The 17,335-nt window shown below is 40.9% G+C and overlaps 1 protein-coding gene across 2 annotated transcripts in view; it reads left to right on the forward strand.

The window, feature by feature from the left end:
* The first annotated feature begins 436 nt into the window (after positions 1-436).
* PRPF18 (pre-mRNA processing factor 18) overlaps positions 437-17,335 on the forward strand; it is a 55,461-nt gene continuing 38,562 nt past the window's right edge. For both annotated transcript variants that reach the window (XM_061436088.1, XM_061436089.1), the window contains exons 1-2: positions 437-661; positions 17,153-17,230. In XM_061436088.1, the coding sequence (XP_061292072.1) occupies positions 596-661; positions 17,153-17,230 (144 nt within the window). In that variant the 5' untranslated portion in view covers positions 437-595. The remainder of the gene's footprint in view (positions 662-17,152; positions 17,231-17,335) is intronic.

Below are 17,335 nucleotides of genomic sequence, written 5' to 3' on the forward strand. Positions count from 1 at the left end.
AACACCTTTTACTCTATACTTATGAGTTAGTATTATTGTTCTGGGTTTTCTCATTTGCGTACATTAATTTTGGCACGCAGGTAGCTTCATGAACTCCAAAGTGAGATTCTTGTGTAGCAGGTAAAGATCTGACTTCAGTAATCATAAATGAAGTGTTCCACTATGAAGCTTTTGCACCTCAAGTAGCAGGTACAAAAAAAGTATAACCTTTATCTTCTTTTAAAACTGAAGTATAGTTGACATAGGTATATAACTTATTATTTTTTTAATGCAGCATCCATTTAGAAGACTCGTGTTCGTATTTTCCATGTTTGTTCGTATTTCCGCGGAAACTATAGGCACGCTGTCGGAGAGGGCCGCCAGGGGGCGCCGGCCCTCAGCGACTACGTAAATAATAGGAGCCCTGGAGCGCTCTTTCCCCTCCTCTCGCTTACCTCAGCTTCCGCCGGAAGCCGCCCTGTCAGTTGTTGTCCTCCGGTGTTTGGGCTGGTTGTGTGTAAGTAGGTTAGTGGCGGCTGGCTGGGTGAAAAGTCTTGGTCTAGAGAGCTGGAGCGGGAGAAAGAAAACTTGAGACAGCTTCAACCCGGACAGCAAGATGGACGTTCTGAAATCGGAGATCCTCCGGAAGCGGCAGCTGGTGGAGGACAGGAACCTGTTGGTGGTGAGGAGCCTTGGGGTCGTGGGCGTTGGCGACGGAGGAGCTGAGTGCGTCGGGGAGGGCCTGGGGAGAGGGGAACGGTGCTGAGAGGGTCCTTGCTGGGTGGGGCTCAGCCAGAACCCCGCCGCGGCCCCAGAGAGGCCGCAGCTAGACCCACTGTGCCCTTGGCACTCACTCGGGAGCCTTTGGGATGGAAGTGTGGGAATTGCAGGAAAACCCGAGACTTTGGCAGTTCTCTTTCCCCCAGCTGTCCCTCACACCCATTCCCGTCTGTCGGTATTTTTCGAACAGCCCCAGTTCTGGTCGTTCACTTCTGTCGTTTTACGAAGGCTTTGCACTTAACGTGTACTTCCTGTTTTGTCGCACAGGATATTAAAAAGATGTGGTTAAGGACCACGACTTAGAAAATTAATAATTTTACAACTTCAAGGAGGTAGTTAAGTGAAACTGCCCCCACTCCATTAGTGCTCAGCATGGACGAATCTGACAGCTGGTACAGTTTAGTGCTATTGTCTTGATGGTTGTGAAGTCTTCAGGAGACTCACTTTTCACTCTCAGTGTCAATGTAACAGAGTGAACGGGCAAATAATACCTGAGTACTGAGAATAGTTTTGACCTCAGAGACCCTCTCAGAGGGTCTTAACGACCCCAGGGGCTCTTGTGGACTACTCCACTCTGAGAACACCTGACTTAAGTATTTGATGTAGTGTAAGTTGGGATTGTTAGTTTGGCAGATGGAGGTTTCATAATCATTGAAACTTTAAAAAATAATAAAGTGGATCTAATTAGAGTGTTATTTAGCAAATGGTGTGGAGCAGAGCTTGTTCATATTTGTAACTTGGTATTTTCATCTCTTAACTGGGGGCCTTTTACCTTTGATGAGTGGTTTCTGGAGTATTTGAAAAAGCTAATTTAGATGTTGGAATGCACAGTGGGTGTTAGAAAGGGCCAGGTGTTGAAATACAAAATATTTTCGGGGAAAATGGAATCAGGAAAAGCTCAGCGCATTCTCAGGGTTTACAACCTGCTTATTTGCATAATCAGGTTCTTTGTCTTGGAAATAGACCAACCTTTAAACATGATTAATTATAAACACTGATTCTACGTAATTGTTCTTAATTTATCATCATATATAAACTTTTTCTGGTATGTCTTTAATTTTGTAATTTGATAGTTGATTTAATTACTCAGATATCCCTGGCCAGGAGGTAAGATTGATTTCCCAATTAGGGCCAGCAAAGGGACATACATGAGATGGGGATTAAAATACTGAAAGTCATAGTTCCAGTTAGTAATCTGCAAGGCAGTATGCAGAAGGCTTCATATCTGACACCTTGTTTAATTTGTACATCAATTCCATAAAGTTACTTGTTGCTCCCATTCACAGATGAGGAAATGGAAACTAACAGAAGCTAGGTTGATTTACAGATTGACACAGAACTGCACAGCTAGCAAGAGAGAGAGCCTGAATTGGACTCCTCCTCTTCCACTCTAAAGCTTACTCCCTTAACCACTGCAGACCAGCTGTTTATCTTCACCTGTGAACATAGAACTGGTGTTCATAGGGTTAATCTAAGAATTAAATTACTTTAACATACACAATTTGTGTTTTTCAAAGCACCATAGTATGCTTTCTCATTTGAGCTTTACAGCAACTCTGCTTGGTACATAGGGCAGTTAGTATGCTCTTCCCACAGATGATGAAGCTGAGGGTTGCGTGATTTTCTCCTGGCTCTGGGGTGGATCTCAGTCCCCACTGCGTGGGTGAGTTCTCCTGCATAACATAGGGCAATGTGTGTAGTGAAAGTGAAAGTCGCTCAGTGGAGTCAGACTCTTTGTGACCCCATGGACTATACAGTCCATAGAATTCTCCAGGCCAGAATACTGGAGTGGGTAGCCTTTCTCTTCTCCAGGGGATCTTTCCCACCCAGAGAATCAAACCCAGGTCTCCTGCATTGCAGGCGGATTCTTTACCAGCTGAGCCACAAGGGAAGCCCAAGAATACTGGAGTGGGTAGCCTATTCCTTCTCCTGCAGATCTTCCTGACCCAGGAATTGAACTGGGATCTGCTGCATTGCAGGTGGATTCTTTACCAACTGAGCTATGGGGGAAGCCCAGACTGGACACTTTTTCTTTTTAATGCCTGGGGAGACAGTCATTTGCTTTGCCGCCGTATAATTTTATATGGAATCGTTTGCTTTATAGCCTTTATCTTTCTGTATCATAGTGTCTATCAGTAACTTTCCAACTTCCCACCGCCCCAGGCATAGTAAGAATTAAATCTATATTTCGATCTGATATGTATGAAAAAAGTTTCATGCAACATTTCCTATCTTAAGTACATGTGATTCTGTCATACATTTCTTTGTTTTAATCCGTTGTCCTGTTTCATTTTTTAAACAATTTCTGTTTGTGGGTCGGTGAATCCTTTTCACTACCCTTTCTGTAGCTGGGAAACGCCCATTTCTATTGTACTGTTTTTCCAGAAGTGCCACCTCCTCTTTGGTCATTTTACAATGTAGTGTTTAATTTCTGCTGTGACTTCTACTGCAAAGTTGTTGAGTTATATATGTTCTTCTTCATATTTTTTCCATTACGGTTTATCATGGGATATTGACTACAGTCCTTTGTGCCATACAGTAGGACCTTGTTTATCCATCCTGTATGGAGCTTGGTGTCCCAGCTTTTTCTTTTTTAAATTAATCAATTTTAAATTCTGGCAGCATTTAGAATGTGCTGGTCTTCGTTGCTGCGAGGGCTTTTCTGTAGTGCTGTCACGTGGGGTCTGCTCTCTGGTTGTAGTGCTTGGGCTTCTCATTTCGGTGGCTTCTCTTGTAGGTCACGGGCTCTAGGCGTGCGGGCTTCAGTAGTTGCGACTTCTGGGCTCTAGAACTTGGGCTCAGTGGGCTCTGTTGCTCCTTGGCATGTGGGATCTTCTGGATCAGGGATCAGACCCATGTCTCCTGCATTGACAGGTCGATTCTTCACCACTGAGCCACCAGGGAAGCCCCTCAGCTTTTTCCTGTTAGTCCAGTAGCTGGATATAGTAAATACTTAGCTTGTGAGCGCCCCTTTGTCAGAACTGGAGGAGCTTCTAAAGTGGCCTCCTGTCCCCTGTGTTCAGTGCTCTGCCAGGTGTAACTACGTGGAGGTAAATTCGGCCTCCCTGTTGCTAGAATGCCAGTGCTTTGGAGCCCTGGTGTTGGTGAATCTTCATTTAACACAAAGCCTCATTCACGTGGAAAGCCAGGCCACTACAGCACTCAGTGGGGCTTAATTAGCAGTTTTATGAGTTGCAGTTTGGAAGATGGACTTTGGGTAGAATTTTAGCTTTGTTTTTTCCAATATTTATTGAATGTTTCCTCTGTGCAAGGTACTACACTGTGCCACAGAGGATTTTATTTTTAATAATGTTTCATCCTTTACTGTAAGGAACCTACTTTCAGTTTTATAAAGAGAAGCCATCAGTCAATAAATTCCTCACTTTTCTCCTGTGAAAGTGGATGAGGTATTGGCTGTATGTTGGGTCACACCTTCCACTTACATGTTGGAGCCCAACTCTCATCTTTATTAGCGTCATCAGAACCTAAATATCACTTGTCTCCTTTCCTCCTGTGTCTTAATCTCTCTACTGGCTCATCTCTCGCAGCACTGAAACGCACATGATGTGTGTATGAATGTTTCAGTGCTGTATGTATGTTTTAACAAACATACGTACATTCCTTTTTTTGTTTTTTAAACACAACTGTTATTAAGAATAAAATCAGAAAAAAACCCCACACAGCTCTCCTTTTTCTTTACAGCCAAGCTTCTTAAATTCTATTTCTCACTTACTCCTTAACCTGATTTCTGCCCTGGCAGTTACACTGAATCAATCCTTCCTAATCAGGGGCCACAGTGACTGCCATGGTTTCTTAACCTCAAGAGCATTTGTACTAGACTGGTCCACCGTCTCCACTCTTCCCTTGGCCTCTTACGCCACAAGGTCCTGCATTTGCGTCTACTTTTCAGGCTACTTATTTCTGATCTCCTTTAGAGGCTTCTCTTTTGTTGTTGTTTTTTTATTGTTTGGTTTTTATCCCTTAAATGTTGGTTTTCCTTAAAGTTTAGGCCTTGGCTACTTCACATTGAAAATTCTCGTATATATGCATATATATATGTATGCATATATATTTACTTTTCTTGGCTGGGCTGCGTGACATGTGGGAGCTTGGTTCCCTGGCCAGGGTTGAACCCACACCTCTTGCATTGAAAGCACAGAGTCTTAACCACTGGACCACCAGGGAAGTCCCCCCAAATTCTCTTATTTGAATTTCATATTCCCCTTCAATTTCAGTTACCATCTGTTCTTAAGTGGAGCCTTTGGATGGACTTCAGAGTTCCCATCAGCTCTTTGTGAGTTTAGAAAAAGTTTCAGTTCAGTTCAGTCACTCAGTCGTGTCCAACTCTTTGTGACCCCATGAACCACAGCACGACAGGCCTCCCTGTCCATCACCAACTACCAGAGTCCACCCAAACCCATGTCCATCGAGTCGGTGATGCCATCCAGCCGTCTCATCCTCTGTCATCCTCTTCGCCTCCTGCCCCCAATCCCTCCCAGCATCAGGATCTTTTCAAATGAGTCAGCTCTCCGCATCAGGTGGCCAAAATATTGGAGTTGCAGCTTCAACATCAGTCCTTCCAATGAACACCCAGGACTGATCTCCTTTAGGATGGACTGGTTGGATCTCCTTCCAGTCCAAGGGACTCTCAAGAGTCTTCTCCAACACCACAGTTCAAAAGCATCAATTCTTCTGCACTCAGCTTTCTTTATAGTGCAACTCTTACATCCATACATGACCACTGGAAAAACCATAGCCTTTACTAGATGGACCTTTGTTGACAAAGTAATATCTCTGCTTTTTAATATGCTGTCTAGGTTGGTCATAAGTTCCCTTCCATGGAGTAAGCGTCTTTTCATTTCATGGCTGCAGTCACCATCGGCAAGGATTTTGGAGCCCCCAAAAGTAAAGTCAGCCACTGTTTCCACTGTTTCCCCATCTGTTTGTCGTGAAGTGATGGGGCCGGATGCCATAATCTTCGTTTTCTGAATGTTGAGCTTTAAGCCAACTTTTTCACTCTCCTCTTTCACTTTCATCAAGAGGCTCTTTAGTTCTTCACTTTCTGCCATAAGGGTGGTGTCATCTGCATATCTTAGGTTATTGATATTTCTCCCGGCAATCTTGATTCCAGCTTGTGCTTCTTCCAGCCCAGCGTTTCTCATGATGTACTCTGCATAGAAGTTAAATAAGCAGGGTGACAATATACAGCCTTGATGTACTCCTTTTCCTATTTGGAACCAGTCTGTGGTTCCATGTCCAGTTCTAACTGTTGCTTCCTGACCTGCATATAGGTTTCTCAAGAGTCAGGTCAGGTGGTCTGGTATTCTCATCTCTTTCAGAATTTTCCACAGTTTATTGTGATCCACACAGTCAAAGGCTTTGGCATAGTCAGTAAAGCAGAAATAGATGTTTTTCTGGAACTCTTTTGCTTTTTCTATGATCCAGCAGATGTTGGCAATTTAATCTCTGGTTCCTCTGCCTTTTCTAAAACCAGCTTGAACATCTGAAAGTTCACAGTTCATGTATTGCTGAAGCCTGGCTTGGAGAATTTTAAGCAGTACTTTACTAGCGTGTGAGATGAGTGCAATTGTGCGGTAGTTTGAGCATTCTTTGGCATTGCCTTTCTTTGGGATTGGAATGAAAACTGACCTTTTCCAGTCCTGTGGCTATTGCTGAGTTTTCCAAATTTGCTGACATATTGAGTGCAGCACTTTCACAGCATCATCTTTTAGGATCTGAAATAGCTCAACTGGAATTCCATCACCTCCACTAGCTTTATTCCTAGTGATGCTTCCTAAGGCCCACTTGACTTCTCATTCCAGGATTTCTGGCTCTAGGTGAGTGATCACACAATCGTGATTATCTGGGTTGTGAAGATCTTTTTTGCATAGTTCTTCTGTGTATTCTTGACACCTCTTCTTCATATCTTCTGCTTCTGTTAGGTCCATGCCATTTCTGGTATGGTGTATAAATAAAAAGTTTAGCATGTATATATATCTGTGACCCCACGTTGCCTCCTCCTGTTGACGATATTATTAAAGGGATCTTTGACTCAAAAAGGTCAAGAACTAGTTCTTTCTGGGCTGGGGAACATCTCTGTGCCCATTAATCCCTAGCCCCAGGCGGCTGTCCTAACTCTGCTGACCCTTCTTCATTTATTCCAGTCCTTCAGCTTGCCTATATTCACACTTTCCCTTCATTCCCACAGCCTCCTATAAAACTCTCTAACACCTTTCTCTCTTTAGCGCTTGGTGAGGGGCCTTTCACAGGTTTTTTGGTACAGTTAGAAAACAGCGTGGAAGGGAATTTGTCATGTTGGTACCATGTCTTGACATCTCCTGCAAAGAAGTTTTTCCTCAGAACTTCACTGTGAAAGCTTTTAAATGTACAGAACACTCAAAATAATTGTACTGTGAACACCCATATGCCTGCCATCTAGATTTGCATTAAACCTGCGATTAACATTTTAATATATTCGCTTTATTCTTCGACTGTCCATCTGTCCATCATTGTATATCCATTCGTCAATCCATCTAGCAGTACAGAAACTGCGTTTACCTCAGGACAGTAAAACAGGCAGAGCATTTTAGAATAGTGGAAGGCAGCTTTTCCACACTTTGACAAGAGACACAGGCTAAGTCGTTACCATTTCACCTAAAACAGATGAACCATAAAAAGCTGGGAAACTGCATGAAATGACCAAAGATGGCTCTTTAGATGAGTGTTTTCCAGCTGCTTACAGGGTCCTGAAGCCAAGGTACTGATCTTGATGCATTTCAGATTAATTTACAGACATTGTTACACGTTACCTTAAGTATTTAAAATTGCCAGAATATAATTTGACATGTTTTTCATTGACTAGTGTTCACAGTGTTTGTCTATACACATGAAGAAAAACACAAATCGTAAGTGTCCCACTCAGTGGTTTTTGATAAATGCATACGCAGCTGTGTGACCCTGTGTGTATCAAGGTACAGAACATCGTCTTCATTCCACCTTGCAGTCAGCCTCTGCCATCCCCAGAAGCAACTGCTGCTTCGCTTTCTTTCCGCCATCCATTGGCTTTGCCTGCCCTAGAACTTCGCGTAAATGAGATCATACTGTGGACTCTTTTATGACCCACTGTGTTTAATCAGAATAATGTGAATTTTATTCGTGTTGTTGAGTGTGTCAGTTGTTTGTTCCTTTTATTGCTGAGGAGTATTGTGTTGCACACATGTCCCGGTCTGTTGATCTGTTACCCTGCAGATGGTCACCTGGGCTGTTTCTAGGGTTTAGCTGTGGACCCTCTTGTGCAAGTCTTTTATTTTTTTAAGTCACTGATTTGTTTTTGGCTGCGCTGGGTCTTTGTTGCGCTTTTCTCTAGTGGTGGCGCACGGGCTTCTCATTTCAGTGGCTTCTCCTGTGGCAGAGCTCGGGCTCTTGGGTTTGCAGGCTTCAGTAGTTGTGGCACATGGGCTTAGTTGTGCCACAGCCTGTGGGATCTTCCTGGACCAGGGATCCAACCTGTGTCCTCTGCCTTGGCCACTGGAACACCAGGGAAGTCGCTGGGCAAGCCTTATGTTTTCATTTCTCGTAGGAAAATGCCGGGGAGTGCAATTGCTAGGTCATGGTGTTCGTTACGTGTTTAGTTTTGTAGAAAGCTGTTAGAACTTCTCCCAGAGTGGTTAGACTGTGTCACATCTCCACCAGCAAAGTAAGACTGTTCGGATCTCGACATTGGGTCAGCAATTTGTGCTTCAGTCTAACTTTAGCCAATCTGGTGGATGTATTGTAATATCTCATTGTGATTTTAGTATTCATCTCCCTGAGAATTAATATTAAGTAGGTCTTGTGTGTTTTTCTATTTGTATATCTTTTGTGATGTGGCTTAAAATTACTTGCGTATTTTAAAATTGGATTGGTTGGTTTAACCTTAGTAAGTTCAAGGAATTCTTTATATATATCATGGATATCACTCCTTTGTCAGTATGTTTTGTGAATTTTCTAGACTGTGGGTTTTCTGTTCATCTTCTTAAAAGTTTTTAATTTTGATGATGTCCAGCTTATCAATTTTTCATGATTAATGTTGAGTGTATCCTATCTGGAAATATAAAATAGCGTAACCTATTGAAAAACAGTTTGGCAGTTTCTTAAAAGTAAAACATAGACCTGCTGAGTGATCGATCTATTCTACTCCTAAGCATTTACTCAAGAGAGTAAGATATTCTCTTATAATATCTTCTAAAAGCTTTATGGTTTTATCTTTTACAAAAACAAAAATTTTTTGAATCAGTTTTTTGGTATGATGTGAGGCAGGGGTGTGATTTATTGTATTTGGATGTCCATTTGTTCCAGCACCATTTGTTGATAATGTTTTTCTTTTCTCTTTGGATGGTTTGGTATCATCAAAAATCAGTAATAGTTTGTGTGGCTCTGTTCTGCTCTGCTGTCTTGTCCTAATCTGTTTGTTGATCTTTATGCCGGTGCCTCACTGTCTTGATTGCTGTTGCCGTTTGGTGAGTTGTAAAGTCAGGCAGTGTAAATGCTAACACTCTGTTTGATTTTGTTTTTTTAATTGAAGTATAGTTGCTATACTTATATAAGTTCCAGGTATACAGTAGGGTGATTCACAATTTTAAAGGTTCTGTTCCACTTACAGTTATTATAAAATACTGACTCTGTTCCCTGTGTTGTATAGTATGTCCTTGTAGCTGATACGGGATAGTTTGTACCTCTTACTCCGCTACCCCTATATTGGCCATCCACCCTTTCCGCTGGTAACCACCAGTTTGTCCTCTATTATCTGTGAGATTGCTTTGTCTTTTTTATATTCACTAGTTTGTTGTACTTTTTAGATTCCACATAAATTTGTCTTTCTCTGCCTGTTTCTTTTAGCACATGCCCTCCAAGTCCATCCATGGCGCTGCAGATGGCAAACTTTTGTTCTTTTTTATGACTAGGTAGTATTTCACTGTGTGTATAAGTACCGCATCTTCTTTATCCACGTGCTTACTGGTGGACACGTAGGCTGCTTCCACTTGTGCTGCTTATTTAAGCAGCCTTATTGAGGTACCCTTGACGCACGGTAAGCTGCACGCATTTAGAGTGCACAGCTTAGTGAGTTACGCCACGCCTGCACCGGTGGCGGCGCCACCACAGTGAGGAGCGCGAACATGTCTGCCTCACCCCAGAGTTTCCCTGTGCCCCTTGTGAGCCTGCTTTCTTCCCCTTCCCTGGGCTCTACCACCCTTTCACAGACTACTGTGGGGCTGCCTTCTGTTACTTAGATTGCACTTTCTAGGGTTTTATGCAGAGTTGTTTAATACAAACTCTCTCATCTGCTTTCTTTCAGTCTAATTTTGAGATTCATTCATGCATTTGTATCAGGATTTCATTATTTTTGTTACTGAACAGTCTTCTACCATTGTATGGATATACCCCCAATTTGTTTATTCATTAGCCTGTTGATAGACATTTGAGTTGTTTCCATTTTTTGGCTATCACGATAAAGCTGCTGTGAACATTAGTGTACAGGTTTCTGTTTGGACATATACTTTGATTTCTCTTGAATAAATGCATAGGAGTGAAATGGTTGGATAATACAGTAAGTGTATGTTTAACTTCTTCATTAAGGAGCCTGTATAAGATTGGCATTTATTTCTTACATACATTTTTGTCTAATTTTATATATGGTGATATGAAAAAAGTGAAAGTCGTTCAGTCATGCCCAACTCTTTGTGACCCTGTGGACTACAGAGTCCATGGAATTCTCCAGGCCAGAATACTGGAGCAGGTAGCCTTCCCTTTCTCCAGGGGTCTTCCCAACCCAGGGATTGAACCCAGATCTTCTGCTTTGCAGGTGGATTCTTTACCAGCTGAGCCACAAGGGAAGCCCAGGTATACTGGAGTGGGTAGCCTATCTCTTCTCCAGCGAATCTTCCTGACCCAGGAATTGAACCAGGGTCTCCTGCATTGCAGGTGGATGCTTTACCAACTGAGCTACCAGGGAAGCCCCCATATGGTGATACAAATATATATAATTATGAAGTACATAGAATTCACCTGTGCAAGGTAAATTTTGGTATAGTTTTCTACTTTGGATGGCATCATTGAGAAAATATATTGCCTAGCTAACAGGATCCCTTGACAGTTTATAGTTCTTATACTTTGAAAAGTATTATGTCTCTTTAAATTCTGTTTGGGTGCCCAACCATTGGGTTTGTTACTCCATACTCTTTACGGCTTATTTCCATTCTTCAGCAGGAAACTGACCCTGTCACATGGTTCGTGATTTCTCATGTTCTGCTTTGGGTGTTCAGGCTGTGTATTTGTTAGCTCTCCAGTGTCTTTTTGTAGAACTCTTATAATGTTTGTGTTTGATGTTCATTTTTGTAAACACTAAAAATCTTAATCTGATGGAAGGAATGATGATTCTAATTAATGAAATGGTGACAGTCATGTTGCATTTGGTTTTTAGTTTTGACTCTTCTTCATTAGTGTGGGCTGGAGGTTCAGGTGATGTGGTAGAAAGATTTGTTCTCTTTAGGCCTGGGAATCTCAGGTTTATAATCCAGACAGTACAACTTGGACAAAGCCCAAGAATAGCATGTGTGAAGCACCATGCAGGAATGAGGCTCTGTCTTTAAAAGAAGTGCTTTTTATGTATACCCTCTTCAACTTGTTTTTAAAATCTGCTGGAGTGAGAGGTCCAAATGGAGAGTTCAGATGCTTTAGGAGGGAACACACATTTACCTTCAGTTCACATGCTGTCTTAAAATCGCTACCAGCCGCTTTCAGGATTGTGTTTGTAGGGCTGTGTTGTATATTCTGTCATTGAGTCAGCAAACGTAGAGTTCAAAGATTTGGAATATAGCTAGAAAGGAAACTAAGTTCGTAAAAGGAGTTAACAAGTCCTGAAGTTCACTGGGGCTCCATTGCAGAGGGCTCTTTAAGTTTGGGCAAGGTCTCTATCCTGCCGAGTTACCTATGAAGGGGGATGTGTTACTAATCTCAGGTTGTAAAATACTGCAGTGTCACTTGTGTCGTGAACGTAGCTCTCCTAAGTTCGTTTGGTGTTCAGTGTGCCTTAGAAAATGTTTTAAATAGAAATCACCGCTTGACTTCCTTTCCTTACAAACTGCTGTTTTGTTTCTAAACAAAAAGTGTGCAGGGTGATAGTGAAACCTGGCAGGGAACCTTTTGTTTTGGACGACCTTCTTTTGCCCTGAAGTGAAGGGTCGCATAGTAAGAAGAGAAACACCTACATTTTTCCCAATATAACTTTCTAAAATGAGAAGCAAACTAGTTTTCAAAAATTAAATTTATTGTTAATAGATAATGCATTCAAATGATTCAAAATTCAAAACATACTAACGGGTGAGCAGTAAAAAGTTTCCTTCTTACCCATGTGCCCCAACTTCCAGTTCACCTCCTCCAAAGCAGCCAACATTGTCAGCTTTGGGATCTCCTGCAGTTACTTCATGCTTTAGAAGCAAATGTGAAGAAGCAAAGGTGTGTCTTTTCTCCTTTTTAAATAAAGATGGCAACATACTAGATTCATTCTTCTGCACTTGCTTTTTTCATTTATAAAAGTATAGAAATGACTTAATTAAAAAAAGAAAAACCCCCTTTAACAGAAATTGACAAAATCCTGAAATTGAAACAATAAAGGAAGGAACTATAGGAACCAATGTGGAAGTTACTGGAAAAAAGGAAATAGTAAATACAATAATTAGGGCAAATAATGCATTCAGTTTAGTTCAGTCGCTCAGTCATGTCTGACTCTTTGCGACCCCATGAATCACAGCACGCCAGGCCTCCCTGTCCATCACCATCTCCCGGAGTTCACTCAAACTCACGTCCATCTAGTCGGTGATGCCATCCAGCCATCTCATCCTCTGTCGTCCGCTCTTCCTCCTGCCCCCAATCCCTCCCAGCATCAGAGTCTTTTCCAATGAGTCAACTCTTCGCATGGGGTGGCCAAAGTACTGGACTTTAAGCTTTAGCATCATTCCTTCCAAAGAACATCCAGGGCTGATCTCCTTTAGAATGGACTGGTTGGATCTCCTTGCAGTCCAAGGGACTCTCAAGAGTCTTCTCCAACACCACAGTTCAAAAGCATCAATTCTTCGGTGCTAAGCTTTCTTTATAGTCCAACTCTCACATCCATACATGACTACTGGAAAAAGTTCCTTGGACTGCAAGGAGATCCAACCAGTCCATCCTAAAGTAGATCAGTCTTGGGTATTCATTGGAAGGACTGATGTTGAAGCTGAAACTCCAATACTTTGGCCACCTGATGCAAAGAGCTGACTCGTTGGAAAAGACCCTGATTCTGGGAAAGATTGAGGGCAGGAGGAGAAAGGGACGACAGAGGATGAGATGATTGGATGGCATCACCAACTCAATGGACATGGGTTTGGGTGGATTCCGGGAGTTGGTGATGGACGGTGAGGCCTGGCGTGCTGCAGTTCATGGGGTCGCAAAGAGTCTGACACGACTGAGCAACTGAACTGACTAGACAGACCTTTGTTGGCAAAGTAATGTCTCTGCTTTTTAATATGCTGTCTAGGTTGGTCATAACTTTTCTTCCAAGGAGCAAGTGTCTTTTAATTTCATGGCTTCAGTCACCATCTGCAGTGATTTTGGAGCCCCCCAAAATAAAGTCTGCCACTGTTTCCACTGTTTCCATCTATTTGCCTTGAAGTGATGGGGCCGGATGCCGTGATCTTAGTTTTCTGAATGTTGAGCTTTAAGCCAACTTTTTCACTCTCCTCTTTCACTTTTATCAAGAGGCTTTTGAGTTCCTCTTCACTTTCTGCCATAAGGGTGGTGTCATCTGCATATCTGAGGTTATTAATATTTCTCCCTGCAATCTTGATTCCAGCTTGTGCTTCATTCAGCCCAGCGTTTTTATGGTGTACTCTGCATATAAGTTAAGTTAGTAGGGTGACAATATACAGCCTTGATGTACTCCTTTTCCTATTTGGAGCCAGTCTGTTGGTTAGCTGAGAGTTAGTTCTGACCTGTATCAGTGGGCCTTTCGGATATTAAAGTCTGTTGATTTGGTCTGTTCTAGACCTATTGTATTCTGGTCTGTTCTGCTCCTAAATCTTTTGCCTGTGCATGGTTTTATAACATCTTGCCTTTGTGACATCATGAGTTTCTCAGCTATGCTGAATTATGCTGGTCTTCTAAATGTTGATTTTTCCATTAGACAGTATTGTAACAGTCACATTTGTTAATATCACCACTGATTTCATCAGTGGAGCCTTTATGTGTCAGGAAGCCAGCAAGTTCACAGTGAGGGATACCACTTTTCTACCATACTCATTTTCCCTTGACAGGTGGAATTTTATCATAGACAACAAATACTGTCATTGTTTTCCTTTAGGTGACAAGATTGCTTTGTTCAGTTTTGAGAAAATGTTTGCCAAAAATGCAAGTCTGAATAATCAACCAGTTGCACAAGTGTTTTTCTTTGAGAGGGCTCTCCTACTTCATTATGTAGTAGAAGTGCTTCATATGTTTCATTTCCTTTCATTTCATCATACCAAATATTAAAGGGGCACGTAGTTAAGGGTTAAGATTTAGTAAAATTGTTCTTTATCAAAACATTCAGAGAAACTGGCCTTTTTATTTTCTGGCAAGAGCATGGTGGTGAGTACAAGTGACTACTATACATCAACAGTGTTTATGCCAAGGTTCTAGTAGTTTTCTTCACCATTGCTTCTGTACCATCAGTGCAGATCTGAGCATAATGAAAAGGGCAGTGGGGTGGCACACATAATGTCTTAGTATTGGGTTGGCCAAAAAAATTTGTTCAGTTAGTGAATATGTTTTCTAATAAAGTTCTTGGTGAAAATGAAAAGTGTCTTTTATTTTTATGTAAAATTGGATGAACTTTCATAACACTGTCCTACTTCATTAGCAGTAACCATAATAATACCTCAATAATACCTCCACACAGGTATTTAGCGCCTCATAGTTCCACAGCTCACTCAGGCAGTGATCATCAGTGATGCTGTACTCTGACAAGGAAGCTTAATGGTGAACAATGGAAAGATCAGGTTCCCACACCTGAACGCACTGCTCAAGCCTGGCCCCAGTAAAGCATCAAGGAAGTACACAGCAAACCACTGTATTATGTGTTAAAATTCAGCTCAGTGCTATGAAAATGAATTTGACCTGTGCAGTCTCTGGAAGGGTCTTAGGGACCCCCAGAAGTCTACATTTTGGGAATGGATGTTTTAGGTTGAAGGTTTTGCTAGGTATGTTCACTGGAATTGAGACATGGTAGTAAAAGATTCCATAGTTAAAGGTTGGACCATGGTCTGTGGCCTGGGGAGTCCTGTTACTTTCTTCGTACATACCAGCTCTTTCTGAGAGGCCACCAGTCCATGTTGTCAATTCATTTATTTCAAATATGACCAGTATGTTCTATTATACATAGTCAAAAGGAACAGTTTGCGATGCTGAAATGCCTTTTGGGCGTGAGAAACTGTAACATGGAATACTGGATCAGCACAAAGGATTTAAGGACCAGAGGTCTTAGTCCTGTCTCTGTTATTCATGAGGCTTATTGAGTTCTGGGAATGTCACCTGACCTTTCTAATTCTCAGGTTTCACACCTCTCCAGTGGGATTAATTTTATTTGCATCCACCTTTTCCAGAGTAGTTTTGATGTTCAGATGATGCCATCAGTTTCTTACACTGGGTAACGTCTTCCTCTTTATATCTATAAAGTTGTGCTTGGGGTGCATGAGATAAGTCAGTAAATATTTATTGAGTTAATGAATGAACTTTGAAAAACCTGTTAATTTTAAGCTGTTTTTAATATATACACAAATAGTTCATTGTATAATGAACTATCTACCTTCCCCCTAACACATGTAACTCTAGAAAATAAGAATATATCTTTATAGAACTAAGATCACACTCAACAAAATTAAAATTGGGTCCTTAATACCATGAAATACTCTTCTCACATTCAGATATCCCCAGTTGAATTAAAATACAAACATACATATGTTTTTACAGTTGGTTTGTTCAAATCAAGTCCACACAAAAATCCACTCATTGCATTTATTATGACTCTTGGTTTCTTTTAGTGAAAACATTTTCTTTTCCCTCAGGTCCCCCACTTTTTAAATTCGTCAACTTGTTGGAGAAACTGGGGCTAGTTTTATGAAATGTGTTAGTGTTTGATTGCTTTCCTGTGGTGTTTGAACTTTTTCCTGTCTTCTTTATGTTTCTGGGAAGTTGTATGATAAGAGACTGATTTAGATTTTGGGGGAGGACATATTTAAGTGGTTTGCTGTGTACCTCCTAGATGTTTTACTGGTGCCAGGCTTGAGCAGTGGGTTCAAGTGTGGCAACGTGATCTTTCCATTGTTCACCATCAAACTTCCTTGTCAGGGTATAGCATTATTGATGATCACTGCTTGAGTGAGCTTTGGAACTATGAGGGGCTAAATATATGTGTGGAGGTATTATTGAGGTATTGTTATGGTATCTTTATTTGAATTAAGTCATCAGTGAAATAGTATCTAAGAGGCAGAACTGCAGATAATAACAAGCCTGCAAATGAGGAACTGTATTTTTTACATTATAACTGACATAAAATATGACTTTCAGGTGTTCAACATAGTGATTTGATAGTTTTATACATTATGAAATGATCCAAGGGACTGCATTTTTAACAGGATAATTTTATGTATAGCATGGAAAGAGCTAACCTTTTTTCCCCTGCCACAGTAGGTTGAGTTTGTCTCTTAACATCATGTCATATTAAAACCAAATACCTTTGAACCATCTTTTTACTAGAGAAGCTCTCCAAAACCATCCTATGTCCACATTATTTTTAAAAATTGGTTAATACAAATACAGTTAACTGATCATTATAATAAGATTGCAGATGACAAAAAAGGATGTGGACACATCCTTGGAGGTCTGTTGATAATGAGATTTAAAATGTCAGCTGAAGCTACCATAATTTTTGTTTGATTGGGTCTGTTAGGAGAAAAGAATTAAAGGATCACATTTTATGTGGTTCACAATTAATCCATTTGTAGAAATTGAACTAAAACACCAAGAAATTAAATCAAAACAATGTTAACATTTGGTAAATGGGGTTGGTTCCTTCTCTGTGCTGTTGGATGATGTCTGTTAAAATGATGCTGCAAGAGAAATGTCTTCATGTTTAGACCAGGGTAGACAGGTGGTGTGTTCAGGAAATCACTATAATCTCTGTGGGACCTAAAAAACTTTATAGTTCTTGAAAAACTTTCAAGGTTGTTGATCAAGAGACATGAAATTTGAACTTCTTTCTTCAGTAGGAAGAAACTTACTTGTATCTTCAATAGGAAAGTTAAAACTTTTGTTATTATTAACTTACTTCTTTCTTCAATAGGAAAATAAAAAATATTTCAAGCGTAGTGAACTTGCAAAAAAAGAAGAGGAAGCATATTTTGAAAGATGTGGCTACAAGGTATGAATGCCTGCTTTTATGTTAAATTATATATTTCTGAGTTTAAATTTATATAGCCGTTGTTAAAGTAACAAAACAATTGATCTTTGTTCAATTTATCAATGT

The sequence above is a fragment of the Bos javanicus genome, chromosome 13 (assembly GCF_032452875.1).
Source record: "Bos javanicus breed banteng chromosome 13, ARS-OSU_banteng_1.0, whole genome shotgun sequence".
Lineage (NCBI taxonomy): Eukaryota > Metazoa > Chordata > Mammalia > Artiodactyla > Bovidae > Bos > Bos javanicus.